The 27916-nt window shown below is 35.3% G+C and overlaps 4 protein-coding genes across 12 annotated transcripts in view; 3 read left to right on the forward strand and 1 right to left on the reverse strand.

The window, feature by feature from the left end:
• Positions 1–1099: 1099 nt before the first annotated feature.
• Positions 1100–12324, reverse strand: LOC111440974 (dolichyl-diphosphooligosaccharide--protein glycosyltransferase subunit STT3A). 3 transcript variants are annotated; one of them, XM_023077827.1, is made up of 24 exons: positions 12112–12324; positions 11757–11819; positions 11524–11579; positions 11338–11409; positions 11045–11150; positions 10907–10957; positions 10234–10329; positions 9875–9934; positions 9631–9744; positions 9372–9458; positions 8623–8726; positions 8414–8509; positions 7812–7932; positions 7650–7730; positions 7426–7554; positions 7088–7318; positions 6045–6188; positions 5720–5906; positions 4599–4696; positions 4346–4425; positions 4143–4230; positions 3252–3341; positions 3038–3140; positions 1100–1413 (listed from the first exon to the last, which is right to left on the reverse strand). In XM_023077827.1, the coding sequence occupies exons 1-23, from the start codon at positions 12226–12228 to the stop codon at positions 3078–3080; spliced, it is 2334 nt and encodes a 777-aa protein (XP_022933595.1). In that variant the 5' UTR covers positions 12229–12324; the 3' UTR covers positions 1100–1413; positions 3038–3077. The 3 variants fall into 3 exon arrangements, with proteins under 3 accessions (XP_022933595.1, XP_022933594.1, XP_022933592.1); XM_023077826.1 differs by lacking the exon at positions 1100–1413 and adding an exon at positions 2641–2739; XM_023077824.1 differs by lacking the exon at positions 1100–1413 and having other exon boundaries at positions 2872–3140.
• A 1433-nt stretch (positions 12325–13757) lies between these two features.
• On the forward strand, positions 13758–21592 carry LOC111440953 (cell division cycle protein 27 homolog B-like). Of its 3 annotated transcripts, XR_002710058.1 has the most exons (17): positions 13843–13947; positions 14678–14750; positions 14901–15010; positions 15247–15293; positions 15509–15606; positions 15919–16223; positions 16691–16855; positions 16956–17172; positions 18199–18422; positions 18561–18626; positions 19117–19236; positions 19738–19814; positions 20020–20139; positions 20263–20482; positions 20576–20857; positions 20980–21208; positions 21555–21592. XR_002710058.1 is itself a non-coding variant. In XM_023077793.1 (16 exons), the coding sequence occupies exons 1-16, from the start codon at positions 13843–13845 to the stop codon at positions 21028–21030; spliced, it is 2280 nt and encodes a 759-aa protein (XP_022933561.1). In that variant the 5' UTR covers positions 13758–13842; the 3' UTR covers positions 21031–21388. The 3 variants fall into 3 exon arrangements, 2 of the variants coding, with proteins under 2 accessions (XP_022933561.1, XP_022933562.1); XM_023077793.1 differs by lacking the exon at positions 21555–21592 and having other exon boundaries at positions 13758–13947; positions 20980–21388; XM_023077794.1 differs by lacking the exon at positions 21555–21592 and having other exon boundaries at positions 13758–13947; positions 16700–16855; positions 20980–21388.
• A 747-nt stretch (positions 21593–22339) lies between these two features.
• On the forward strand, positions 22340–22927 carry LOC111434034. Its single transcript, XM_023071333.1, has one exon. The coding sequence runs from the start codon at positions 22340–22342 to the stop codon at positions 22925–22927; it is 588 nt and encodes a 195-aa protein (XP_022927101.1).
• Positions 22928–26097: 3170 nt separating this feature from the next.
• LOC111436744 (probable RNA-dependent RNA polymerase 5) overlaps positions 26098–27916 on the forward strand; it is a 9963-nt gene continuing 8144 nt past the window's right edge. For 4 of the 5 annotated variants that reach the window (XM_023074461.1, XM_023074469.1, XM_023074477.1 and 1 more), the window contains exons 1-5: positions 26098–26589; positions 26700–26853; positions 26956–27085; positions 27294–27368; positions 27651–27840. In XM_023074461.1, the coding sequence (XP_022930229.1) occupies positions 26220–26589; positions 26700–26853; positions 26956–27085; positions 27294–27368; positions 27651–27840 (919 nt within the window). In that variant the 5' untranslated portion in view covers positions 26098–26219. Of the gene's footprint in view, positions 26590–26699; positions 26854–26955; positions 27086–27293; positions 27369–27650; positions 27841–27916 lie in introns of those variants that run through there. The other variant, XM_023074493.1, reaches the window with a different exon arrangement.

Raw genomic sequence — 27916 nt, forward strand, 5'->3', positions numbered from 1 at the left:
GGGGGGGGGGTGTTGAAGAAGGGAGGAAGGAGGGGAAGGGGGTCCGCAGAGATATTGTACGGTTTTCAAAGAAATCCTCCCACGTGCGGACTTTTCGCCACTGATTTAATTTCTCCTGCTCCTTCCACCGGCAGCTTCCCGACCGACCGACGGCAACCGCCCCACTCCCCATTTTCTTTCTTTTAATTTTCAACCATTTCCCTTTCCAAAAACAAAATTTTGTTGTTTTTCTCATTCATTGGCCCAAATATTTCTATTTTTCTTTTTTCTATATATTCTTTTGTCCCGTCATGTTTTTTTTTTTTTTTTTTTTTTTAATTAAATTATATTAGATAAAGTAATTTGTGATTGTAGTTGTTGCCGGATAATGGTAAAACGTGACATTAGAGAAAGATTTCTACACTTTTATACGTGCAAAATGTGTCACTAGAAAAAGATTTCTACACTCTTGTAAGTGTAAAACGTGTCACTAGAGAAAGATTTCTATATTCTTAAAGTAATGTTTCGTTCCAATATGGGACCTCACACGCCCTATTTGGTGACCATCCACATTTGTAAGGCTCAATACTATTAAATATCAATATAAAACTTTTGGAATTTATATGATTATATTAAATTTTGAGAACATAAAGAGAGAGAAAAGTCAAGCTCAAATAACAAAAGAGAAAAAAGGTTAAAAATGATTGAACGTTGAAAAAGTAGAATATGTTTAACGAGTGGCTCAATGTTCTTGTCCTTTCAAAAAGTTTGGTAAGTCGGGAGTTTGATTCACTGTTTTTATGGAGTTCAAGATGAACACTAACATCTCATAAATAATTACAAAACATAATCTCACAAATAATTACAGAACATAATTCAAACTCATATCAAATCACTACACATTTTTTTTGTTCAATGAATTTTCATACCTCAGTAACTATCTAAATCCACCGCTAATAAAAATTGTCCACTTTGACTCGTAATTTGGTTTCACGATAGGAAGGGGTTTCCACACCCTTATAAACAATATTTCATTCTCTTCTCCAACGGATTTGGGATCTCTCGTTTATTCTCTAAATTTTGATAAAATTTCAATCTAACCAAACAGATGCTACATGTGTATTTCAATCTTTCCCCCTATGGCCCAACTTAACAATCAATCGTTTAGCATGGAAATCTCCATTACAGAACACATTTTTGTTGCTTCTCCATATTGATTACACCTAATTGCAGAGACAAGGAGAAAGCAGCCAAAAAAAAGGTCAAGCAGAGCAGAGACTGACAAAAAGAAAATTAGGGTGTTTGTGGTGAGGCTACATGTCATTGGCTCTATATCAAATCATCAACTTAGATGTGCCAAAATGTTCGCCAGATTTTCTCCATGACATTCCCTACAACTTTCAATTAGCAGCCAGGCTTCCAAACATGTGGTTTCTGCAGCACAAAAGTACAATGATAACTACATCAAACCATGGAACTTTATTTCAACGAAGCTTAAGCAATCACAACTTAAGCTTGTGCTACTAAGAATGGACTAATCATGTGATATCTAGAAGAGGCTGTACAAGATGAAATATAGACATCATTCAGCATTTTGATTAGAGTCCATTCAGCTGAACTTTCATGACTAGTACTGAATTCAATGCAGACAAATAAACTGACAATGTAAAGAAAAGAAGCTACTTCAGCTAATTTTATCATCAGCAGAGGCAAAAAAGAATATGAATATTGTTTCCTTCTTACTCAATAATAGAGAACTGCAGCCCTTTTTTCCCACCTTTATGTCATTGTTGATGCAATCTTCGAACAAAAGATGATTATTTGCTATCATTACAGCAGCCTCTTTGATTGTACACTTTTTTCTTGGTAAACTTGTCGGTGTCACGAGGTCTCACACACCTGCGTAGAGTTTACAGGTATTTGATGACTTTTGTGAGAATGGATGAATCTAAGATGACATAGGTCAAGGTTGATCAAACCCATTTAGATTGTGTTTTCTTTTTCAACAAAACTATATTAAAAGCCATAATAAATAATAAGGAGATTATATTTTGACTGGGCAGATTCCACGTCAGAGGAGAACGAAATACCCTTTATAAAAAAAGGTGAAAATCTTTTCCTAACTGATGCGTTTTAAAACTCCGAGGAGATTAGCTTAAAAAGAAAAGCTTAAAGAGGATAATATCTACTAACGGTGGGCTTGAACCATTACAAAATTTCAGTGAGATACGAAGAGAATATCAAATCATTAAGTTCAACCTAAGATTTTGCTGTGTTGATGAGTTGCAATCTTCCCCTCCACGATATAATAGCTGAACTAGAACATTACATCCACTCGAGCATTAGATACCTATGCTTTGGAGGAACTGAAACTTCAACCATGGATGAGGCCACGAGGGGCAGTAGCCTTGATGAATGAGCTCCATCTTAAAAGAGAAAAACTCAACAATTCTAATTCCCTGGAAGATTTAACGTTGGATTGCCAGGCCATGTAACAATCGTTCCCAATTAACCTGGGGCAGAATGTGCTGCCACTGAAGCAAAGTTGGGTTCTTGTACCATCTATCATACCTCTGTTCAAACAATGGCAGCTATGCGCTGAACCTAATAAGTCGACAAGGAAAAAAATAGCGAAAACAATTTTTATCCCCAAATATCGGGAATCTATTGTTCGAATTCATCATGAGCTGCAGCGTTTTCTCGTTCTGTTTTCGACAGCATACAAATGGGGAAATGGAAAAGAATATGGGAACTTCCAACCTAAATAGAAGGAGAGAACCATAGTAAGTCATGGCAATTGTTCTAGTTAGTCATATCTGGGTAGAGGGATGGTTCTTCGTGAGCAAGCATCCAAGAGACGAGGAGAAATTTGATGAATAAATACCACAGAAAGAGAGTCAAAAGCTCTGTGGCCGTCAATATTTCAAGATCCTGTTAAAACTTGGCATATATGAAAGGGAAAAATATTGATGACTACAAAATTTCTCCATCCGTAGATAAATTACCACAATGCCTCAACAAGTATCTGCCAAGGTTGTCAAATAGACATGTAGCTTACATGCTTTTTGAAAATTGTCCCATCATCATCAGATGATTTTTCATTGCCACGGATTTCTCTTTTTTGTTTCTTTTCTTTTGGGACTGGTAGTTGAACTGGACTTCTGCAAATTGGTAACCATCATATAGCAATAATTAAAGGATGATGGCAACAGTAATCTAGAACAAATTGGTGTCCGCTCAACCAAGTGAATAGAACTTGGAAGTGTACATACCGTCTTTGCCTTTTTAGTCTTTCCCCTGATTCTGTTCTTTGGAGCTTTCAATTTGTAGATTCGTACCATCCAATGGTGAGTGGTGAATGCCTAAAAAGATCCATATTCAAATCAGAAACCACATAATAGTACTTTGGATGGCAACTTGTAAATATACACAGCTGGTCACAAAAACTCAAAACTACTCATTAAGCTAATCCTCATTGACACTAGATAACCATTAATACTAACAATGTTGCAAAAACATATTATCAAAAATGATCAAATTAGATCGCACAACTTGGATTGAGTGGAACTACTACAAAGAAACAAAGATAAATAGATGGAGAGAAAATCAAGAAAATCTTCAAAATGAAGCACAGGGATAGTGCCATTTTTTTCACAATTTAATTTTCGTTTATTATCCCTTGGTGAAAATTTGCTTCCGTCTTGAAATTAATCCCTTTCTCTTTTAGGTTCCAACTGGAAGCATTTTATGTAATCTTCCATCGGAGGGTTGAGAGGTTTTCCTCTCCCCTTTTTACAATGTCAGGCAACAATGAAACATCTTTTCTTTAAAATCTAAAAGCTAAAGAATTAGAAATTAAGAAAGGGGTTAAATAGTTATAAATGCTCAACTATCTCAACAAGCTGGAATTTTTTTATAGTTTCTTTTCCTGTGTAAATATACATTAGAGTGCTTGTTGAAAGCGTCCAATATCCGTAAAAGGAACGACGAGATTTTTTGTTCCTCTTCTATTTTTTCATGAAAATCTCATATTCTTAACACAAATCACAAATCCTCCATCTTACAATCCCCGGGGAAGAATTTCTTGAATCAAATTTGAAAGATAAATTTTCTGTGGAAAATAAAAAGATGGTCTTTCCTCTTTGGAAGACTTTATTATTTACCTCTTCAAAATGCGAAAGTTTAAAATATTTCTTCCCAATTTCTGTCTGCCTCACCCTATCAAATCCTTTACCATCTGTTTCCACAAACCTACAAACGGACGGAAAAGAATAAGAATTATAATGGTGAAAAAAGAAAAAAACTATAAAACCAAGAAAGGAACCGTGCCAAATTAATAAATTATGGCTGCTAAACAATTACAAACCTGTAGTACGAGAGTTTGTACATGAGAGAATTCAGCATTGTTGGAGTGGCCTGAGAATCAATTCGATACTGACCATCTCTCTTTACCAAGAAAGAAAAGGAAGAAAACAAAATATAAGTTAGAGAACCTAGTTTACAAACCAGTCAAACAAGCCAAACCAGCATCAAGTTTCAGTATGTTAGCAAAAAATAAAGAAATAATGCATTATAATCATGCCTTCAAAAAAAAAAAAAGAGTAGGAATGAACACTTACTAGGTAATCCGGTTCCTTGATATGAGGAAATACACCACCTCCTATACGAACCATCCACAAGAACTTATTGATATCATCACTTGGATAACCAACAAGACCTGCGAAAACAGCAAAATAAATCAGACAACACATTTTCATTAGTTAAGATGATTCATTTAAAATAGACTTCTCATTTATAGATCGTAAGGTTAGAACCAAAATACCATAATGCTCTTGTGAGGAATTGTCAAAAAAAAAACTAAATTGGTATCTGATTTTGTCAGTAGTACAATTGCATAAAAAACAAGAAAATACACTCCAAAAAGATGTCTGATACTTCGCTTAATTGGCCTATTCCTCCCATTCAATAAGCATCCCCTTAAACAGTATTTGAGTTCTTCATGCCCACGTCGCTAAATGATTCTTTTCGTGGCATTCATTCAAAGAGTTTTATCCCTACTTTTGAAACTAAGATAATAAAAAAAACTGAAGAGTAATGTCAGAAACACCTATGAGAATTCAAAACAAGAAATAGAATTCACAACATTTCCTACTGTACGAGCGGTGAAAAAATAGGTATGATTTAGAACACCATAAGGCACCACAGTTTGGGCTTAGTGCAATATGGGGACGTTTTCTTTTAAATCTTTTTACAGCACTAATACCTCCCAAATGAGGAATCCACATTTTCACCATGCTTTTCATTTTCCAAAACGCATTCAGTAGGTCTTCGATATCAATAATGAGGTTGTTAGTTCCTAGAATAAGGGGCTTTGACAAGTAAATACCTGAAGGATCCAATTTTCAAAAATAAAAAATCTCCACTAATAAGAGCGAAGTCATCAATCACCTCTACTAGAGGTCTTATACTTTCTAGTTCTCGTCACACACATTGCCACAGTTTAATCTGTTGGCCTTTATTTTTTTGATACCCTTCATGTAACTCCTTCAGGATCATTAAAACAAAAGGTTTACACGATGCAGTTAATGAAATCTAAATAATTTTTTTTTAAAAAAACTTCACTGAATTGACTGAGAAAAAAAAAATCCTAATGGCTCCAAGAAACAAGGTAAATATGGATAACAAAAAAAAATAGCATAGTTTAATCCAGCACATAGGGATTGCAACAGTAAAAGCTAACCTCCAAAGACAACAAGAACATATTTTACATCTAGGGAGTTGAAAATTTCCCAGGCTGCCTTTTCAGGAGAAGACATAGCAGTACCAACAGTTGCAATATGGGTATTGTTCCAGGTATTGTTGTCAACAATGACAGTACGATTAGCCATAGCAGTAGTTTGATAGCCATAGTCCCACCATGATGCAACCTAGGAAACACGTTTGAACAAGAAGCAACAACACCGCAGAACAAATTATTGCCTATGATAGTTTATCCACAAATTTAGTAGGATCTTGGGAGCACTAAGCATTTCAATGTAGAAATATAAGAGTGAGCGAAAGCTTACTTTATCATCAACCTCAGTGTTGTGGCTTAACCATGCATAAGCTTCTCTAAAGTCATCAAAAACATGGAGACCATCACGGGAGTGAGAAGTTAAAACAATAGAAGGGGCTGAATAAGCTTCTGCAGCTGCCCAGACACAATGAACCTACAACAGCCCGTAAACACAAAAACCATGTCAGTAAATAAATATTTTATGAGAAATGGAGAACAAGGAGCAAAAGAAGTGACAAAATTAGTTTTCTGTTTTATGTGCAATAAAAGTGCAAGCTTGGACCAATATAGCTGTTCCTTTGCACATATTCCTAAGTACAGTGTAAAGCCATAAAGAACCATCAGAAATCTTCTCACATTCAACTGTGATACTGTTGTTATTATTATTATTTTGTTAATTTATAGCACTTTCCTAAATGTAATTAAACCTATCAGTATATCCGCTTTTAACACAAAAGTAACAAACGTGCCACCATGTGTTTTACTCAAAGAACACAAGAACAAATCAAGAAGAGCGTGAAAGGATAGGTTATTTTTATATTTGCGGGTGCTTAAACCAAATTAGATGCACCTCAACTAATTTCACAAAGACAACTTTTGACCCCCTTTAATTTTAGAAATGAAAAACTTGTAATATTTGTAATGTTCGGGAAGAGTCATTGCTATAGTTTTAACTGATGATTTGTTACAACCGGCAATGTGTTTCCTCGTAAAGACGAAATCAAGTTAGAAGCTACCAGAGGCACAGAAATTAAAAAAATCCTACTCCACAGCAGCAACCAATTTTCTACCACTATTTTCTATTTTACACCTATGAAGCCTATGTTGCCTTTTCCTTTCTTTAGTTCAAGTTCGTTATTTTACCTTTCAAGCCCCGTCAGTTCTTACAAAAATCTTGAGATAGAATGAAGGCATCAAAGAAAGATATTAACATAGTACAACAATTGGACAATTTAAACTTAATAGGCAGCTTCAATCAACATTGTGATCATTAACGTCAGCAGAGGAGTGATAAAGTACCCAAAAAGATAAAGACAGATATTTTTTACTTACCACATAAAAGGCACCCAGCAAAATAAGTAAGAAAAGAGCAATAATTGATGTCGCAAAGGGTAAAACTAGCAGCCTTTTACGAATTTGGGACTTGAGTGAAGGCTTTTCAACTGGCTCCTTTTCCTTCTTTCTATTCTTTTTTGAGGGTCGTTCTTTAATTGTATCTTCACTTTTTTCAGGCTTCACCACATCATGTTGTGCTACAACACCATCAGAGACGGTATCTCCCACCTTAATTTCCAGATCCAAGAACCAAAATTAGTTCCATTTTGATGGTCTTGTAAGAGGAAAAAAATAGCAAACATAAACTTAACCAACACCAAGGGAATAAAATTTACTTCTTGTGTATCCAGTGCCTCTCCGGGCTTCTGAAACTTGATAGACCGAGTAAAAACTTCAAAGGCTTGAGAAAGTGCAATTCCAGACAAAATGCATGCTGCTGGGGCAAGTACAAGCATAAGACGCACCTGTAGTATCATCCAAATAAGAAATGTGTTAAAGGGTAGATGATGTGCGTTAAATGATTAAATTTTTAATTTGGAAGTCAGAAAATGGTTCTTACCATAACTCCAGAGAAGTACACTGCTGTAACAATGTAGAGGACTACAAATGAGCTAGCATCAGATAATGGTGAAAAGCATGCCTATCAAAGGTAAGAACCTTGGTAAATTTCTGATGATTGAAACATTTTAAAAACAATAAGTAATCTAAAAAAAATACGTACAATAATACCAGCTGGAACCAAGAATGCCAAAACGTTGATGTCCATAAAGTAAGATGGCCAAGTAGGTGGTTGATGCTCACTAACACTAGCAATTATTGGTATATACTTGCTTGCATAAGTTCTGTTCGATTGCAGCAAAACAAAATAAATGTGAAGAGTGTTTCAGGAAATGAAGATAGAAAATAAAATATTACACCACTTATTTAGGCTGTAAGAAACACTTTCCCATGCCAATGATACCATAGACAACTATTCCTGAAAATACTAAAAAGTTACTTCAAAAAGGGGAGAGAAAAACAAACAGAATAATTTGAAATGTTTTAAGTGTTAAAATGAGCGTAAGTGCCCAACAAGTGTTTTACATCCTAACAACTCAAGGTTAGAAAAAAGACAGGAAAAGCAAATTAAATTAAATAGGATCAACAATGTTGTTAGATAGGATAGCAGCCAAGAGAACCGTTATGCCAATTTGCATCATTCTTTTTCATTAAGGATCAAATCTTAGCTACATCATGATCACACTCTATTCATACAACTATCAGAAAAATTCAAGAACAAATTTAAATTAAAACAACATGATCCTGTGAGAGCTGGTTTCTTACGGGTCTAAAAGACTCAGACTACGCCCACTCCACCCCTTGGTTGGGCTGGAAGCAACAAGAGCTACCAGAACCGCAATGACTGCACAACAAACTGCCCTGAAGAGTAAACAATAAAGGGTGAGGTCAATTGTATATTCCTCCTACAAACACTCAGCAGTGAGGGTTTGAGAGCTTATTTTTGTGGGAGAGGAAGGGCACAGAAAGCTTACAGCCCAATAGATACTACGAGAGTAACAGCTACTTTAAACATTTTCTGGGAGAGAATTCCTTTGATATAGTAAACGAGAGCCACCACATGGATAATGATGAAAACCTGAAAACAAACCAGAAACGAGGAAACAAGCCATGAGCAAAACAAATTTTAAGAGACTAAACTATTGCTCACATTATTACACATCAATAAAATATTGAGTCAAATGAAAAAAAATAACAAACAAACAAATAAACTCACTACTAGTCATAAATCTTCTTGCTGATATTTAAATTTTCATTTATTAATATCAATGAGCGTTTGGGCCAGTTTGCCTGCACCTAGACTAATCTCACACCAGACAACCGTCATATTCTGCTACATTTGGTTGACAGGAAAGACATAGGATATTAAATCTTAGGTAGGTGGCCAACATGGATTGAGCCCGTTCCCTCTTATTTTTCCATGGCCCTTACAACCCCTAGGCCTACCCGTGATGGTTAATATTTAAAAATTTATCAGTCTTCTTTGGAGTTCTTGTTGTAAAAAAATCATAATCTAGAATACTTATAGTTTAAAGGCACGGCAAATTAATGTCCTCCAGTAATAACAAAAGAAAAAAGAAAAAAAAAAAGCAAAGTGCAATTAAATCCTTTAGTCACAAAAACTAAGCTAAAGACGGAACAAAAATCAAACTTGAGCATTAACAAGACAATTTGCTAAAAATAATTGGAGCTTGTCAGTCAAAGTATCAGCAATAATACTAACCAAAAATGATGCAAAATGTTCTGATGTCATAACTGCATTAAATCCAACGACAGGCACCAGTGCAGCCAATAAAGTTCCCAAGACGACCTGAATTGTGAAATCCATAAGTTCAAGATGAGCTAATGAATCTCGCACATAAATTAAACTTTTACATTAAGGTATTATATGTTTTTGAATTTGGAAGATTTTTATTCAATCGCTTCAAATCTACAATTTTAATCAGGAAAAGGCACTCCAAGTTAAGCCAGGTGACACTTACAAGAGGAGCATATGCAATATACAATCGAGGAGAATAGCGCCCAGTTACAATGCACAAGAGTGCATGCATCGGAATAAGATTAATAATGAATGTGTAACCTCCCCATGAGCAAACCTGTAAAGAGGGGCATGAAGAAAGAAAACAAATAAAAAATAGGCAGAAAAGATATGCATGAAACATATCAGAATGCAAAGAAGACAAATAACAATAAAGTTATAAAATGATGAAGCATAAATAATCTTACCATGTAGAAATATGCAATGGCGTTTAAAGTGGCATAAAAAAGGGATCCAGTGTTCAATGTCTGCATTTCATATGTAACCAACTCAGTGTATGGTTAAGTAGAACAGAATAAGACAGTGTAAGCTCAGACATCAACGAAACTTTGCTTCCTATCAATATAATGATGATTATTATAGTAACAAGATAATGGGAATATAAAATTAAGCATCTGAGAAGCATCATACAGATAAATCCATCGACCAGTAACTCAATCTGACTACAGCAAAGCAACTCCTTAAGTAACAGCATTTGAGCACTATTAAAATAAGTATGCCACTCTCCTTGAAAATTTAACATTCCTCTCATATAACAAAATCTGACCTTTATATAGAGATAGAAAGTGAAGATCAGAGCAAATATAGCAACAGCTTCATTGTCATAGCTGCCAGCCACAGACCGCGATATATATGAAGGAACCTGTGAAAAAAAATAAAAAAAAGAGCAGCAACTTAACTACGAATTTCCACATCTATCAATTGTACAGTTTCAAACAAGCACACAATACTTAGTAGACAGACATGATCTAGAGATGCATTCTGGTCTAGCAGCCTCCATGCATGGAAGAGTTTGGAGATTTTGCAGCAAATTTACATTAGGGCTTGGTTCATACAAAAACAACAGAACAATTACCAGGCATTTGGCCATAAAAATAGAATGATACATATCAGACGTGGATCACACATGGGAATGAAAACAACAGTCGCCTATTCTTCACGGGAGTATTGTTTATTACCAATGAGGAGTAACCATTTCAGTAAGAAACACTCCACTCTCAACACTCACCATACTGAGCCTAAGGTCACTACAATAAGCTGATTGGATGTTGCAGTTTGGCAAATAAGTCATATGAATAAAAATTAAAATGATTATAACTATAGATAATGGGGAAATGTCAAACTGTTGATGCTTGATGTTATTGTGATAATAGTTGACTACAAAGAGGTCCGTAAGTGGAGTTTCATGGTATTATGAAATATCAGTGATGTGTAAATACCATGGCCAAAAGAGCAGCAGCTGTCAGTCCAGCACCAGCACCTTTAACTTCCTGATAATTAGCGCACGGGAATTATTTTGACTAATCAAAGAGCACGACATGAGTCAAAAAAATATGACATGTTGCAGAAATCGAAACCTTAGTTAACAGGTAAGTTGCCCATGAAGCAAAAGCAGAGAATATGGGTGCAGTGAATACACAAACCGTTTCCACGGATAAAGGAATGTTTAAGGCATTGAATACCCTAGCAGAAAGAAATAAAGAGAACATTAGTCGGTATAGCACATTTATAGCAAGTATTATCAATTTCTTCCACCTCGTTAAGAAGAGACATCCATAAAGAATGCTTGCCTCCTTAACTGATAGACAGGTGAGATGATGAGAAGGATTGTTATTTCAGAATCGATTAATATAAGTTCTCAAACACACACCGCCATAATGTGCCTGCAGTTAATGTGAGACCAGGATAAACGGTTCCACCAATTACTCTCCCTAGAGGATACCTAGAGAACATCAACACACAAAATCACTTTAAAGCTGTTAGGGTAAAAGAAACGAAAGTCCAAGCCATGAAGACTTGGCTCTGAGAATTTGCCGCCCAGAAAAGTAAACGTTACCAGGTCCGATCATCAAACCAGTTCCAAAATTCATAAATTCCCTTCTTTGAAAGATACTGAAAAGAAAAATCCAGACATTAACTTCCGGTGCAGCTGAAGGGGTAATTGTGGAGAGGTTGGCATGCAAGATTACCAAGCGAAGCTAACATGCTATGCCCGTAACCCCTAGCCTTAAGCTTTATAAGAATTCCGTATACGCAATAAAATGAACAGGTATCAGTCAGAAAACAAACCTGGGTAACTCGGTAGTTAAAATAAGGATCAAATTCGTGAATAACGCTCTCATACTTTATCACCTGCAAATCATTGCAAGTAATAATGTGACTAAACGCTCATACTAATACACATATTAAAAAAGTCAACCAAAAAACAGATTTTGGACTCCTCTATAGACTAATTCTCCACGTTTCGTATAAACCAGAGAGAGAGAGATGCAGCATTTGAGCAATAATTTACAACAACCATACGAAATGGAGCTCCTTGATCTAAACCATGGCTTGTCTATACAGCTTTGTGGGCGTTCGGGATGAATAATTAAGAAAGCGTCAGATCAAGGGATGAGGAGAAATGAGAGATCGAAAAGCTTACAGAAAAGAGCCGAATTGAGAATGCGAGGACGCCGATCAAGATGAGAATGAGGACAGAGAGAACATTTCCAAATGCGTCCCTTAGCGTTGATCCTTTTGCGGGAACTGAGACCGCCATTGACGGCCGGATAGAGGCGCGAAAGTGTCTATCAGAGGGGAGACCGCGAAACAAGAGTAGGTCGCAACTCAACTGAGATAGAACCAGAGAGATATAAACGACTTTGCAAACACGAGTGTCACGGAGTCCAAGTCCCAAGTCCACGAGTAAATTTTTTTTTTTTTTTTTTTATGAATATCTAATTCAAAATTAAAATTTTATAAATCTTATTAAAAATAAAACTTAAATCAATATCTAATATGTCAATTAGTTTAAAGAAATATTAATAGAGATTCCTACAAAAGATTAAATCGAAGTAGACTCAAATATTTAAATTTAAATAATACTTTATATTAAATATAAAATTAACTTAACTAATTAAAAAATTTAAATATTCAAATATTTATTTTCATTTGTAGAAGTGTGTGTATATATATGCGTGTATGTGTGCATATATAAACAAAACACGTAATTTTGAAAAGTATATATTATACATATATTCTGATTCATCGTACTTTAACACATAAAATATAAACAATATAAATTTGTATAATTCCAAATAATTTATTTGCCCGACTAAAATGTTGATGTTTGACTATAATGAACGTGATTATACAATTTAACATATATCATCGATCTAAATATCGTAGGTTTGAGTCACCTACTCTAAATATTGTTAAAATATAAAAACATAGGTTAACTTTTACACTTTATGTATGTGTATTTTATTTATTTTCATCTACTTTGAGCATTTAAATTTATACAAGTTTAAGATAAGATAATAGACAACGAAAGATAAGTCGAATAATCAAGTTTATGAAACTTATGTCTATCGATTGACGTATTTTGTTGAATTTTTTTCCTCGCAATTCGATAACGGTAGGGTGCAAGAGGAGACCATCATCATTATAAACCTATTTGAATAATAATTGATTTTTTTTTTTTTGTTTCTTCTGCATTTTTTTTATAGTTATATAACGGTTAGTTTATCATTTATATCAATATTTCATTTATCGATTATGATTCTTTAAGTACTAAAAAATTAATTTAAAATATCAAAAATACTATTTGAAAATAAATAATGTATCATAATAATATCTTGAAAGAAAGATTTAAAAAAATAAAATTACGTATTTACATGAGAATGTAATTAAAATGTCATATAAGGAAATGACAACTTATACCTATAATCTTAATAGATAATCGATAAAAACAATCACTAAATAAAAAATAGAATAATTAATTTCCCATTCAATAAATGTGATTTAAACGATTTAAAAAAAATTCTCATAAAATTGAACACAACTATATATATTTAATTTAATTATATTAAAAGAACAAAAAGAATAATTAAAATGAAAAATTTAAACTAAAATGTAAAATATAACATTCATTAAATATAATTAAATTTTAGGAAATTTAAAGTATTGAAGCCCAAGATTGAGATGGTGTACTAAAATTTCAAACTTCTTAATCCCGGGTCACGTGACCCATGTTCTTTGAAATATGGGGTAACACGTGCCATACCGATTTGAAACCAGAGGAGAAGCCCCCACAAACGCTAAAAAGCCAGAAACCCCTCTCCTCTTTCCCTCTCTTCCTCCTCCTTCCCTCTCGCTCTGAATCGAAGCGGCCATGGAAGCCACACTTACAGACTGTGTTCATCACAGTCTTCGACATTTCATGTACCGGAATGCCATTTTCATGTGCGAGAGACTTTGCGCAGAGTTCCCATCTGAGGTTCTACATCTCTTTCTCCTCTTCTTCAATAGTTCACTCACTCACTTTCCTGTCTAGCTTTTTAGCTGACTACAAACTGTACAAATCTCGAATAGCGGGATTATGAGGTTGATTTCGGAAATCCGGTCGGAGTAGGTCGTTCCGTGCACCAATTTTTCTTTTCGTTTTTGTCTGCATTGTTAGTTTAAACTGAAGTGGACGTTTACGCTGCTCGTGGAAATTGTTCGTGCGGTGCCCCCCATATGTTTGATTTGGTTTTATTTGCAATCTCCACCGCCTCTCTTTCCCCTAGAAAGTATTTTGTGTTGACAGTTGCTCGCTACGTCAACATATCCCGCATGTTTTGTTTAATTGGAGATCTGTTTTTTACTAGCTTTATTGTCTGGAGATCAATTTTTAAGAAGATGGGCTTTTACTATTTTCATTTGAATTATAGCTGCACCTATGGTTGAATCTCGTCAGAAAAGAATGAGAGTGAAAGTATAGACGAATAGGGGTTTCTCGGGCGGTTTAAATTTCCCGATTAACCCCCGGGGGTAACAATAGCTACGCCCTTTAAGGTTTCTAATTTTCCAGAGTCTATATATATATGCACAATCACATACAATTTTTGCCTTATTAGCTGAATCAACTGTATTTTTTAGACTGATATCTTCTGATTGATGTGGTTACTGAAGGATTGAATTACTTTCTTTCAGCATTTATATGATTTCTCCTTTTATCTTCACAGACAAATATGCAGTTACTAGCTGGCTGTTTTTTGCACAACAATCAAGCTTATGCTGCATACCGTATACTAAAAGGTAAGTTGGATTGTTGCTCAGTTCAGTCCATTCCTCTATTATATTCCTATCAATCTTTAGTGACTTCTCTCTTGAACTTATATCAGTAGCTTTGTTTGAGTATTTCTCATCTATGAACTTTTCCCCTTTTCTCTCCATGCTTATATGAAGGAACACAAATGGCTCAATCCCGCTACTTGTTTGCAATATCATGCTTTCAGATGGATCTTCTTCACGAGGCAGAGGCTGCATTATGTCCACCTAATGAGCCTGGTGCCGAGGTATTGAAGAATGAATATTCATTGTAATTTTTGGTTGTTTGCCGTCTTTTCCTCTTAGAGAGAGAGTTTTTTTTTAATGTTGTTATGATTTCGTTCTAACATGTACTGTGTGGGATCAGGCAGCCATCTGGTCTGGTTTTTTAACCCCAATAAAATGATGTCTGTATCTATCACGTGGTACCTAGCTCCATTATCTTGTGCATAATATATGTCTTTTGCATGTGTTCTTTTTGCAGATTCCAAATGGTGCAGCAGGTCATTACCTTCTCGGGCTCATTTACAGGTTGCTAATATATTTTTATCTTTGTTCTGTTGTGAACTTTCATGCATTGATTTCCCTTCGCTTGCAACATATTTACACATACGTTGTGTGGTCCATCTCCAATTTTTTGTGGAGGAACTTATTTGTTAGCTGGCCAGATGATCGCCTTTTCTCATAAGATATTATGCTTCAATTTCACTCCATAAATATTATTTGTTCGGATTTTCTCGTTATAGGTACACTGACAGAAGGAGAAGTGCTATTCAACATTTTCAGCTGGCATTGTCTCTAGATCCTTTGATGTGGTGTGCTTACGAGGAGCTCTGTGTATTAGGTATGTACAAATCGTCACTGATCCTTGTGAACAGCATGTTCATGGAGTTGTAGGAATGAATCTGCTCTCAAACTAAACTGATTCGTCGCAAGATTGAGTACATCAGACATATTTAGTTGCTTTTCGTGATACTATAGTTGCACTTTGTATTTTTGTATGAGGTATATAGTACTTTATTATGCTATTTTCTTTTCTTTTTGATCACTGATGACCACCTGTTTGTTGATTGAGATTTATTTTTCTTTTGGGGAAACAAATATTTGAGGTACGGATGAGTTAGATTATTTTGCTGTTTGCTGTTTGCTATCTTAGGTGCTGCTGAAGATGCATCTTCAGTTTTTGGTGAAGCGGCTGTTCTTTGCATACAGAAGCAGTATCTACATCATAGATCCGAAAATTTGCAGACATCAAATGATGATATGAATTCAGCTTCTTCTAGGAATAGTAATTCCGACGATGTCCGAACTAGGCAGTCAAAACATACTCAAAGCAATAATTTAAGAGATATTCCTACAAATTATCACGGGGCAGTTAACATGGGAGGAGCTGGAAGTCAGAGTATAAATGGTGGTTCAAATATATCATTTTATAACACCCCTTCACCTGTAGCTGCGCAGGTACGTATAATTATAGCTCACGGTGCTGAAGATTTTTTTGTAGTTTGTGCCTTGGATGGTTGTGGTGCTTGTTTGTCCATGTTTATTTGAACAATGCCTAATTGAACCTATGGCTTGTCAAGGTGGCAGATTTTAGTCTCCCTCTTTCGTTCATCTCCTTCATCCTCGCAACAGATATTTGTGTGTTTTTTTCCTTCTATTTTGATTGGATAATGTACTCTGTAACCTAAACTTTTCCTTTAGTGCCTTGTTTGGTCCCATAGAGGATGAATTATATTGATGGTATCGTATATTGTGTGTATCTATCTCTTTTTTATGTTAATTCTCCAATTTTATGTTTTTTTCCTTGCATATTTATCATTTGAAATGTATTTCTCTGTCTTCTATCTATTCATATTCACCTTTTATTTATTATCTGTGCTTCTCTCCTGTACATCAAGTTATGCGACTAATTCCTCATTGTTTAGAATTTTCAGTTATCTGCCATCGCTCCTCCACCTTTATGCAGAAATACACAGCAGAATGGATCTAGTCTGAACTCACTTGGTGCAGATAGCTGTTCAAGGTCAACTATAAACTCTATCATTCAAGCCCCTCGAAGAAAATTTGTTGATGAAGGGAAATTACGAAAGGTAAAATGTTATAGACTTTCTAGCAGAATATATCTCTACTTCTCTGCTTTAATATATTGAATTCATAATCATATCCAAGAGTTCATTTTCTTGTCTTCAGATTTCAGGGAGGTTATTTTCTGATTCTGGTCCTCGAAGAAGTAGCAGACTTGCTGGAGAAGCAGGAGCCAACACAAACGTAAGTGCTGCAGGAGCTGCCAATAATGGAACTACCAACTCCACCAAATATCTTGGTAGCTCCAAGATGAATTCTATTACATTTCGTTCTGTAGCCGTTCGTAAAGGACAATCCTTTGCAAATGAGAATGTCGACGAAGGTAACAAATATTTCATCTAACTTCCATCTGCTGCATGCTTAGATATGCACAATCATTTTTTGTCAGATGGTTTAGTAGACCTATTGGACCGTAATTTGAATACTGGAATCTTTCATGATTGTTATTATAAGAGATGTATTGTAAACAAATGATCACTTGGATAATGACATCTGATAATCAAATTAACTTTTTGGGGTTTATTTTATGAAAGTAAATTTCCACAAATTTAAATAGCTAATAGGTTACAGTTTGCACTTGTAATCATACTTTATTTAGGTTTAACAAATCTTCGGCTATTAATTTTGCCTTTTGGTTTTGGGATAAAGAATGATGACTGTTTGTGGAGCGCTAACATAGAGTTGCCTAATTTACTGTCGTGTCAAAATATCCTTGAACTGTTAGGATATTGGTGAACTGCAGATGATGAAGACTAAATATTTTGAACGCTTTTGACTTCTGATTGACATGGCTGCTTTACAAATAGTTCTTTGTACTTGAAAATGTTTCTCCTGTCGTAAATAATTTTGAAAATGGTTCAAAATTTAGCCATCCCTTACAGAGTCTATGAAAATAATATTATTTTATCCGCATACAAATGTGCTCCAAATCTTGGATATCTAAGGGTTATTGGTTTTTATTCATATATTCATTAGATAGTTACCGTGGCATCTACTGAAATATTCATGAAGAACACATGATGCATGATTCTCACTTACCCTGTGCATCCACCGCTCTATGAAAAGAGTGATGTGCATGTTCTAGCCACTAGTTTTAATTTGCACTGAAGTTGTAGTTTACAAATGGACATATCTATAAGAGTGTATGACTGACTTCCTTAATGATGCATTCATGTCTTAGTAGATATTCTGGTGTGTCTTTTATCCATCAACCATATACACTTATCTCTGATTGTGAAGTGCTTTTACGTACAGTTGTATGGTCCTTGGCTATTATTTGATGTGGTTATCGTAGTGTCCAATAATTATCCTTGATATACTAATGGGTGTCTTATTGACCTATGACTAGGTATTCAAAACGAGGCTTTTGATGATTCTCGTTCCAATGCCTCGTTATCTATCTCCAGTTCATCTCCTTCTAGTGATAATCGAACTCTTGAGCAAGGAGCACCCAAATCAGTTGGAGGAAGTCTCACAAGTGATGCTAAAATAATTAATGGTGCATCAGAAATATTATGCCTCCTGAGAATATTAGGGGAAGGATATAGACTTTCATGCCTGTTCAGATGCCAGGTTTCCATTCTAATGTTGATGATATAGCTTACACAAATTATTCACTGAAAAGATGGTGGAAAAGAATTTTGGACTCTAAATGATTAAGAATGCAGGCAACTTTAATGATTATCTTAAGACAGCTTCTTGATTGTACAGGATGCCCTGGATGTCTACCTAAAACTTCCTTACAAGCATTACAATACGGGCTGGGTGCTTTCACAGGTACTGTATGACTTTCATGATCTCTTGACACACAGTCATGTCTGCCTACCTGATCAAATGGTTGCAGTGCTTATTTCGCACTGTCTAGCCTGTTACTGGTGATTATTCCTGTGGAATAAGGATTTGGTTAGGGTTTGGACTCCTTTTTGGTTTCTTTACCCTTGTGTATTCTTTCCTTTCTTTCAATGAAAGCGCGATTTCTTACCAAAAGAAAAAAAAAGGAGTCAAACAGTTTGCTTCTTTTCTGCATATTCTCTGGCACTTGATTTATTTCACTTCTGGCCCTTTCTGTATAATACTGGTAACCTGTTTCATCCTTATCAATCCATGTAATACTATTATATCACACTCTCTATATTCTTACTGGCTAATAGTGAGCATTGGATTACATAACCTTGTTATTTCTAGTAATAATCTCAATCGATTGAATTGCGAGTCCTGGCCAGTGACTGCTATTCTCTCTGACTACTTTGGCATGTCTGAGTTGCAGGTTGGCAAAGTGTATTTTGAATTGGTAGATTATTTAGAAGCTGATCGAGCTTTCAGTCTTGCTCGCCATGCTTCACCTCACAGTTTGGAAGGAATGGATGTGTATTCTACAGTTCTTTATGTGAGTTATTTTTATTGGTATCTTGAACAAATTGTCTCCCCAAACCTAGAAACATAGGTTAAGAGGCTTTGCGGGAGGACTGAAGGATGGTCTAAAAACCTTTTGAGCAGCTGCTCTAATGAAACCACTGGACACAAACTTGGGGAATTTATGTTTGCTAATCTTGTTTTTTGTATAGTAATATTTTAAGCATATTTGTCTCTTTTCCAATTATTTTATATGCACTTAAAATTTGATATTTTGTTCCTCTAATTCACCCTTCAAGTCAGAAAAATAGAACACACACACACACACACACACACACACACACAATGTTCTATGCTTATTGCTTGTAGCTCCAGAACTTCTTTCCCCTTCAAGTCAGAAAAATAGAACACACACACACACACACACACACACATCATGTTCTATGCTTATTGCTTGTAGCTCCAGAACTTCTTTCCCCTTTCCCTGCATAGAGAGAGCGTTTGCTTCCCTAAATTTCTCTTAATCTGTTTGCAGCATTTGAAGGAAGACATGAAACTAAGCTACCTGGCTCAGGAATTGATATCAACTGACCGCTTAGCTCCTCAATCTTGGTAGATATGCCAATTTGTCATACATTCTCTACAGTCCTTCCTCGATTTTTTTAGCTTTTTGGTGATCAGACCCAGACCCTATCCATCTAATTTAAAATTCCTATTGGCCCCCTTAGGGGGAGGTCATTGGCCAATTTTTTACACTGCTTCCATTTTTATCTTCCAAGTAGGTATATATAGTTTTATCTCCTCTGTGGAAATGCAGGTGTGCCATGGGAAATTGCTATAGCTTGCAGAAGGACCATGAGACTGCGTTAAAAAATTTCCAGCGTGCTGTTCAACTGAATCCAAGATTTGCCTACGCACATACCCTCTGTGGACATGAGTATGTACATTACCCTTTTGTGTCATTCAATGGACTAGGAAGTGGAGTTTTTCTCTACTGCATTTGGTGGTCATGTTATTCCAGCTACTTATTTGTTATTGGCAAATCATAATCTTAACTCAGATATGTGGCCCTGGAAGATTTTGAGAACGGAATCAAGAGCTACCAGAGTGCACTACGAGTAGATTCTAGACATTATAACTCCTGGTATGGACTTGGGATGATATATCTTAAACAAGAGAAGTTGGAGTTCTCTGAGCATCACTTCCGAATGGCTTTCCAAATAAATCCTCGATCTTCTGTTGTAATGTCATATCTTGGTACATCTTTGCATGCGTTGCAGGTTTGTCTATTTGTCATATTCAGGAGTAATATGGTTGCTTAATGACGGATGATTTATGTAAATTACCTACCCTATTGTTCAATTATGTTTCAGAGGAGTGAAGATGCTATGATGATGATGGAGAAGGCCATCCTTGCAGATAAGAAAAACCCACTTCCGATGTATCAGAAAGCTAACATACTTGTAAGCCTTGAACGTTTCGATGAAGCTTTACAAGTTCTAGAGGAGCTAAAAGAGTATGCCCCACGAGAAAGCAGTGTGTATGCTTTGATGGGCAATATCTACAAAAGACGGTACATGCACGATAAAGCAATGCTTCATTTCGGTATTGCCTTGGACTTGAAACCATCTGCCGCAGATGTAGCTACCATTAAGGTGTTCTGCTTGCTTAGTCATCTTGTTTCTATCCTCAGATTTTCGCGCATCACTTGTTCTCTGAAATTTTAAATTGAACTAGCATTTTTAAATACTAGTGTTCTAACCTCTATTGTTATTAGGCTGCCATCGAGAAGTTGCTTGTACCTGATGAAATAGAAGACAACTTATGAGAAATCTCTTCTAAAGGGGGAAACGAGACAATGAAGAATACGGTGTAACTTAAAAGGCACGGAATTTGCTTGGCCCCATAAAACGAGTTAACTATACAAGCATCATCGAGAGGTTGTGGTGCCCCGATCAAATGGGCCGATCAATCTAGCTCTGGTAGAACCTCAGTTTTGTAGGTGAGTTCACATACTAACAGAGGTAAACTATGTGAGCCAAGGGTGCAAAAATGTGCCCCATTACTTGTACAAAGGGCTGTAATCATGTCACAACAAATCAGTAATGTTTGTAACATTAGCCTGGCAATATATTTGATTCACCCGTTTGTTGGTATAATACTCCTGAGAAAATTCTCTTCTGCAATCTGATTGATTGGCTAGTTGACGTTAGTTGACGTCTGTTTCTCACAGGATCTTGTTTAAAGATCGAGATTGAACTATTATACTACTAATTAGTATCTTGTCTATTAAACTATTAATTTAACCTTGCAATAATTACTGAAATTTAAGTGATGGACAAAGGGTGGCAGCAGGGACCAGGAACAGAAAGTATCAAAACTCTCTGTTCCATAAAAAAATAAAGGTGGTAAAAAAGTGAGTAAAAGAAGAAGCCACGTGGAGGTTATCTAGAGGACCAGGTGTGTTAGGGTTGTCGCCCGCCAATCAGGAAGACTTAGCATGAAAGAAACCACAAAATGGCTTCTATATTTTTATTCTATAAAATTATGGTATTACTGTGACAATTGAATTAAAATATAAAGAATTTAAAACTTTATGCAATTAAAAGCTTAATACACAGTTAAACTGGTGGCGAGGTTTTGAGTGTTTGTTGTTGCTAATAATATCTTAATCAACACGTCCAGTTGGTAGCTTAAGTAATTCAATTCCTATTTCAGGGATACTTTCGTCATTTCACCCACAACTTCCAACTACATAGGAATTTTCCTAATCAAAAAGAAAAAAAGAAGAGTTAAAATAATCTCCTCATCCATGGCGCGTGTCATCCACTCCCACTTTTATTCATTACTAAAATTGGACCTTTTAACGCTCCTTCTTCTCACGCGCGTTTCTCCGTCCGTGGGGTTTTTATTTAAGTCTCCTGCTAAATCATAGTTAACTAATCAAAAATTAAATTCCTAATTAATTATTTCGTCTCTATATAACAGCCAGCTCCCCATTCCCCCTTCTCCACGCCGAAATCAGAAAACCTGAAAACAAGCAAACAAAATTCTCTCTGATCTCTCTCTCTCTCTCTCTCTCTACCGGCAAAACTTACAGTACAGATCGGTTAATGGAAATCCAGCGAAGACAAGCTATGGCGGCGAAGAAATTCTGGAATATGGTTCGAGCAATCGCGTTGATGCTGCGAAAAGAGTTATCAAAAGGCCGAATCATAATGTCCGATCTTAATTTGATGATGAAGAGAGGCAAGCTCGCCGGAAAGGCTATGCTCAATCTGATGCATCTCCACCAGAGCTCCGGTACTCTCAGCAGCCAGACCACCACCGATATAGCTAACTCCATCGCCATTGCTCCACAGGACTACGAGTTCAGTTGCAGTAACAGCCCTGCTTTTCCAGCGCTGCAGATCTACGGAAAGCGTGGTGGCAAGAACCGCCATCGATACAACGACGTAACCACCGTCGGCGCCGTGAAACGAGTACTACAGATGTTAAACCGCGAGGCAGCAACAGCGGATGTGGCGTCGCCGATGGTGAAGTTTGGAAAGAATCCGACGGTTAGAGTAACAGACTCGCCGTTTCCGGTGAAGGACGACGGGGACCACAAGGTGGACGAAGCGGCAGAGGCGTTTATCAAACGGTTTTACAGTAACCTGAAACAGCAGAGGATCACGCCGGGTATGGAATCTCCGTCGCCGTACCACGATATGTGGGGCCGATGAAATTAAAACGCATCGTTTTGGGTAACCTATCCATATTTTGGAGCTGTATAGAAGAAGTTTGTCGGTTTTCCGCAAATGCTTTTTGAGTGAACGACATGTCGTCTTCACTTTGTATACCACAGCAGCGACCAAGTACAGATATCAACCATCGTACTTCACATAAAAAAAAAAAAAAAACAATATTGTAATGTATTATAACCGGTGAATGGATACGCCGGGATCAATGGGCTTTTGTAATCTTTTTTTAAATTTTAATATATGATATTTTAAAGCCCAAGCGCAATTTTGAATTATAAAATTGTTGATTATTGTCTTTAATTAGTGTATTTAAGGAATAATCTTTTGTGTGAGGCAAGCTTAATAAAGAACAATTTGATTTTTCATTGAAATTGAAACTAAAGTAAAGGGGTGTTTAAGGAAAAAAAAAAGAAGAAGAGATGTTTGTGGGTCATGTGAAAGTGAATAATGTCTCCTCTTTTCATAAAGTTAGTAGGGTAAATAGTTTTTTTGATTTACTCGCTTTAATTGGTACTTAATTCAAGCCGTTATCGAGATATTTTTATATGGGTTTTTGACTCAGAAGAGCGGTGGACAGACATTGCATTATTATCCTTTACGATTCGTACTTGATGGTTAACATGTGACATTTTGAGCATTCATATCTTATGGATAGTAAATAATATCTTATAATTCATTCGTTCTATTTTTTAGATATTTTTTTAGATGAGAATGTCTAACATACCTCAAATATTTTTTAGTTTGTTGAGGTGTAAACCAAAAAAATAGTAAAAATAAAATTACTATATATATATAAATAGTAATTAAACCTTATAATGGCAATGTTAAATGATTGAAGATTGAAAATACAAAAATAATTGGTGCACAATAAACTTAATGGGTACGTTGAGATAATTAGTAAAGACGTTGACGTGGACATATTTGATCCAAAACTTTTTTTTTGGGTTCCTTAAGATAAATAACTATGATTTCTCCCATATATTACTACAATTTCCTTTTGAAATTTCTTGATTTAGTTTTTATATGAGATTACACTTTTTTTTATTTAGACTCACTAATCTGCACGTATCTTTCTATTTCCCTTTTTTCTTATTAGTTGCTTGTGGAACAAGAAATTGGCTCAATCTTTTCCACGCTCGCTCGAGAGATCAACTTTTTTTTAGAAGTTTTTTTTTGGAATTTATAGGTTTTATTCGAAACGTTCCTTGTTATGCATTAAAAAATTGATGGCTTTTAAGTTTTTGAAACATGAACTTTACTTAATAACCTAAACCTTATAATATCTGCATCTAACAAGGTTGTGCTTATCTTTAGAACTTTGTAATATAATTAAATATAATAAAACTTTGTGTTCAAGATACCAAATTTCATATCATTGTCCAGAAAAGCGAGCACTTGCACTTTGATTTAGGTCGAGCACAAAGCCAAAAACTTTATATAAGTTTTCAAAAAATGTACATATTATATATATTGGTGGGGGTGTTTGGTTTATTTAGACAAATAATATTGCAATTTCTGGCTGATTTTGTCGTAGGAAGTGTTATCTGAAATGAAAGGAAAAGATAAAATATGTGGCAATTAAAAAAAGAAGCAAAAGTGGGCTGCTTTGGAGGCTTTTCTCAAGGGAGTCTCTGTTTTTATTTGAAATTTGTTAGTGTGTTGGAAAGTTTTGTGGGGACTTTTGGGGTTGATTTGGTGTTTGGGTGTGTGTAATTCAATTATTGGACTTTCAGATCCCATTTTCTCAATGTCCCTCCTCCCAAGCACACACTTTATACAAAACTGAATGGAGACGTCCTTTTTATTAGCGAGAGGAGATTTTTGACATTTTTCGTTTAGATGGAAAATGTAGAAGAGAGTGGAGAACATCTTTTCTCTGTTAGATAAATGGGACGGAATACGATATTATATTTTTTATTTCTATCCTGTCCAATTTCCCTCCTAGCCTCGTTCCTGTCCTATTTAATATAAATATATTTTCAATTCATATTAAAAAAAAAATTATATATATATATACCTTTTTTACTGTATTAAAAAATAAATGAGTTAATTTTGAGATGATAAGGCAATATTTTTAAACTAAAAACTACGTTGAACTACCCTGTAATATTAAAATTTGAAGGATTAAAATAACATTTGGTATGAAATATTTTTTTTACCAAAAAATATTATATTAAAAAATTAAACTTTAAAATAACTATTTGTTTTAAAATAATAATAAATGGTAAAAATTTATTGAAGAAAACGGGTTCCTATAAATTCCCATAAAAATAAATAGAGAATGAAATAGAGGGTGGAGATGAAGACGGGAAGACTTTTCCGGTTCCCACCCCATAGACATCTATAATTTTATCCCATGATTATTTATGGTTGTATTTGATAATTTAGTTTTTTTAGTTACAGTTGATTTGGTTTTCATAATATAGGTAAGAAAAGTGCAGATAATATTTATAAATTTAATTTTTTAAAAATAAAAATGAATATCACTTTTAACTGTTTTAAATTATACATAACTACTTTTTTTTTTGTTTGCTTTTGTTACTTTAATTATAAGGGCACTTTAGTAAAAGGACTTGATAACAAACTATTTTGAAATTTTGTTCTACATTTGAAAATGATTTTTATGTTACTTCAAACACTATTTTTTAGTGCAAGGGGTAATTTCGCCATTTTAAAAATACAAGCACTCGAAAAGTAGAACAAGATAGAGATAGAAAAAAAAAAAAAAAAAATCTAATAGACAAGCACTCAACACCACTTTTGATTATTTATTATTATTATTTTTAAATTAATGAACAAACATTTCTTAAATTAAAAAATATAACACTTTCTTTAAAGTTTATTTATAATTGTAGTTTTAATTAAATGGACATAAATTTATTGGATACTACATATATTAATTTGACCGCTAGTTGACTAAAAAAAAGTGACATTTAATTTTAATGAGGTGACAATTTTAGAGAATAAATTAATCGGGTGTGAAAATGACGAATTAGTCCTTTAATTTTTAAATTTATAGCAATTTAGTCAATAAAATTTATATATTTTGTGTAAATTGCCTCTTTATTGTGAAAAATGTGGTTAAAATTTAATGAAATTTTGTGTATATTGAAGTCAATATTTTTATAAGCTTTGACTGACTTGACGTTGAAAATGGTAAGTAAATGAGTTGGAACGGTCGTGTCAACGGACCTACCCAACGGTGGGGTTTTCGGATGCATACTGATCATCACTGCCACCGCTCTCCGTCGTGAAGGAAGTCTGCATTGTTCTGATGGCTGATCATTTTCACGAAGTGCCTCTTCCGCCGTCCGTCGAGCAGTTTCTTCTCCAAATCTGTACGCAACAGAATCAGCCACCGCCTGATGCCAAAGCGCGACGGGCGTTAGCTTCTTTAGGAGAAGAAATGGCTCTTGATGCTCTCCGCAAAATCTCCTCCTGCTCTGTTAGGAACCTTAGCGGTTTCATCATGCATATGGTTCGTAATGATCCTTGCATTTCACCTCAGAACAAGACGGTTGCCGTTTTGTCTCCGCATACGAGTCCATCTTCCACTGGCTGTGTTTCTCAGCTTCACAGTCCTTCGACTTGCTCCGCTTCTCTGTATCAAAGTCTTTCATCTTGTCGCGTTTCTAGCCCACAAGGTTTTTTGTCTTCCCTGTTCTGTGCCCTTGTTTGGCTTTTCCGAAATAAGTATCCTTCTGCACGTACTTTTATGCTTTGAGGGTCGACGTTAAAACATTTTATGGATTAGGAACTGCTGAGAAAACAAAGTTTGAGGCGTCAACACCAGACAAATCTGCAATCTATTCATCTTTGGTTTCAGATAGAGTAAAGATTCCGCAATTTGTGGCTTTGGGTGAGCTTGAATTTAGAAGGGCGTTTTTGATATTGAGTTATATTGGAGGGTAAACACTTCCTTGCATTTATGTTTTTATTGTCGTGTTAGTTTATAGCTTTATGTACATTATGCTGAAATCGAAGTGGTTCCATCCCTTTTATTAATGCAGAGAAAGCTTAGAAAGAGTCACAACAGCAGACCAAATTCAAAGTCTGAGCCAGTTGGCGATGGAAAAATTTGAGTCTGAAGTTTGGAAAGCATTTGGTGAAAAATACGTTAATAAGGAAGACAGACGAATGGTAAATTTGATTAGCACCTCTAAATGCTGTAGGGTTATGTTCTTTTATGCCAAAACAGCGTCTCCCTAAATCATGGAGGTGCTTTTAGCTTAAGCACTGAAGATACTCAAGTTGATGCTAATAGATCAATGGACTATTTTCAAATTTCTATAAGGGGGACACTTTTCTTTCTTATGTACACACTTTCTCTTCTCTGTTTCTGTTGCAGTATGTTGATTGGGATCGTCGGAAAACACACATCTACCACTGTTATGTTGCATTGGATGGGAGTTATAGGTTCAAGGTTAGTGTATGCCAGCAGTATTTAAACGTTGATAACATTCTTTTAAGGGTCTTTCAAATAGATGATAAGCTTAAGCTTTTGAGTTCAACAGTGATTTAACTTAGTATCAAAATAGATCTTGTATTTCAAAACTCCTCTAATGTCATTTCCTCCTTAATTAATAATATTGATAGCTACTTGTTGGATCTCATGTAAATTTTTAAGCCCACAAGTGAGGATTGTTGGAAGTATTGTTGAAGAAGTTTCTGAGTTGCAGTGTCACTACATGGGATCTTTGTTCAGGGTCCATATTTGAACCACACAAAAACTCATCTGCAAAGGGTTTTAGGCGATGACAATGTTCTGATGGTCAAGTTTGCTGAAGACGTCTCTGATAGATGTTCAATAAGCCATCCTGGTGGATCATTTTACGCTTATAAAAAGATTGCTAGAGATGGCATTCTTCTTGGATTGCGTCGATATCAGTTTTTTGGTGAGTCTTTTATGATGCCTTTTTTATGAATTCAGTAGTGGTGCTTGTTTCTGCTGTCACCTTCCCGTTCCCCACC

This window comes from Cucurbita moschata, unplaced genomic scaffold, assembly GCF_002738365.1.
Source record: "Cucurbita moschata cultivar Rifu unplaced genomic scaffold, Cmos_1.0 Cmo_Scf00003, whole genome shotgun sequence".
Taxonomy (NCBI): Eukaryota; Viridiplantae; Streptophyta; class Magnoliopsida; order Cucurbitales; family Cucurbitaceae; genus Cucurbita; species Cucurbita moschata.

What these genes read in the sequence shown, in the direction of transcription:
- LOC111434034 (XM_023071333.1), top strand. Translation starts at nt 22,340, where the DNA reads ATGGCGGCGAAGAAATTCTGGAATATGGTTCGAGCAATCGCGTTGATG.
- LOC111440974 (XM_023077827.1), bottom strand. Translation starts at nt 12,228, where the DNA reads ATGGCGGTCTCAGTTCCCGCAAAAGGATCAACGCTAAGGGACGCATTT. An exon ending in CTGCTGCTCTTTTGGCCATG is followed by an intron (nt 10,330 to 10,906) that starts GTATTTACACAT and finishes TTTTTTTCACAG; the next exon opens with GTTCCTTCATATATATCGCG. An exon ending in ACACTGAGGTTGATGATAAA is followed by an intron (nt 5,907 to 6,044) that starts GTAAGCTTTCGC and finishes CGTGTTTCCTAG; the next exon opens with GTTGCATCATGGTGGGACTA.
- LOC111440953 (XM_023077793.1), top strand. Translation starts at nt 13,843, where the DNA reads ATGGAAGCCACACTTACAGACTGTGTTCATCACAGTCTTCGACATTTC. An exon ending in CGGGCTGGGTGCTTTCACAG is followed by an intron (nt 18,627 to 19,116) that starts GTACTGTATGAC and finishes TCTGAGTTGCAG; the next exon opens with GTTGGCAAAGTGTATTTTGA. An exon ending in CGCTTAGCTCCTCAATCTTG is followed by an intron (nt 19,815 to 20,019) that starts GTAGATATGCCA and finishes GTGGAAATGCAG; the next exon opens with GTGTGCCATGGGAAATTGCT.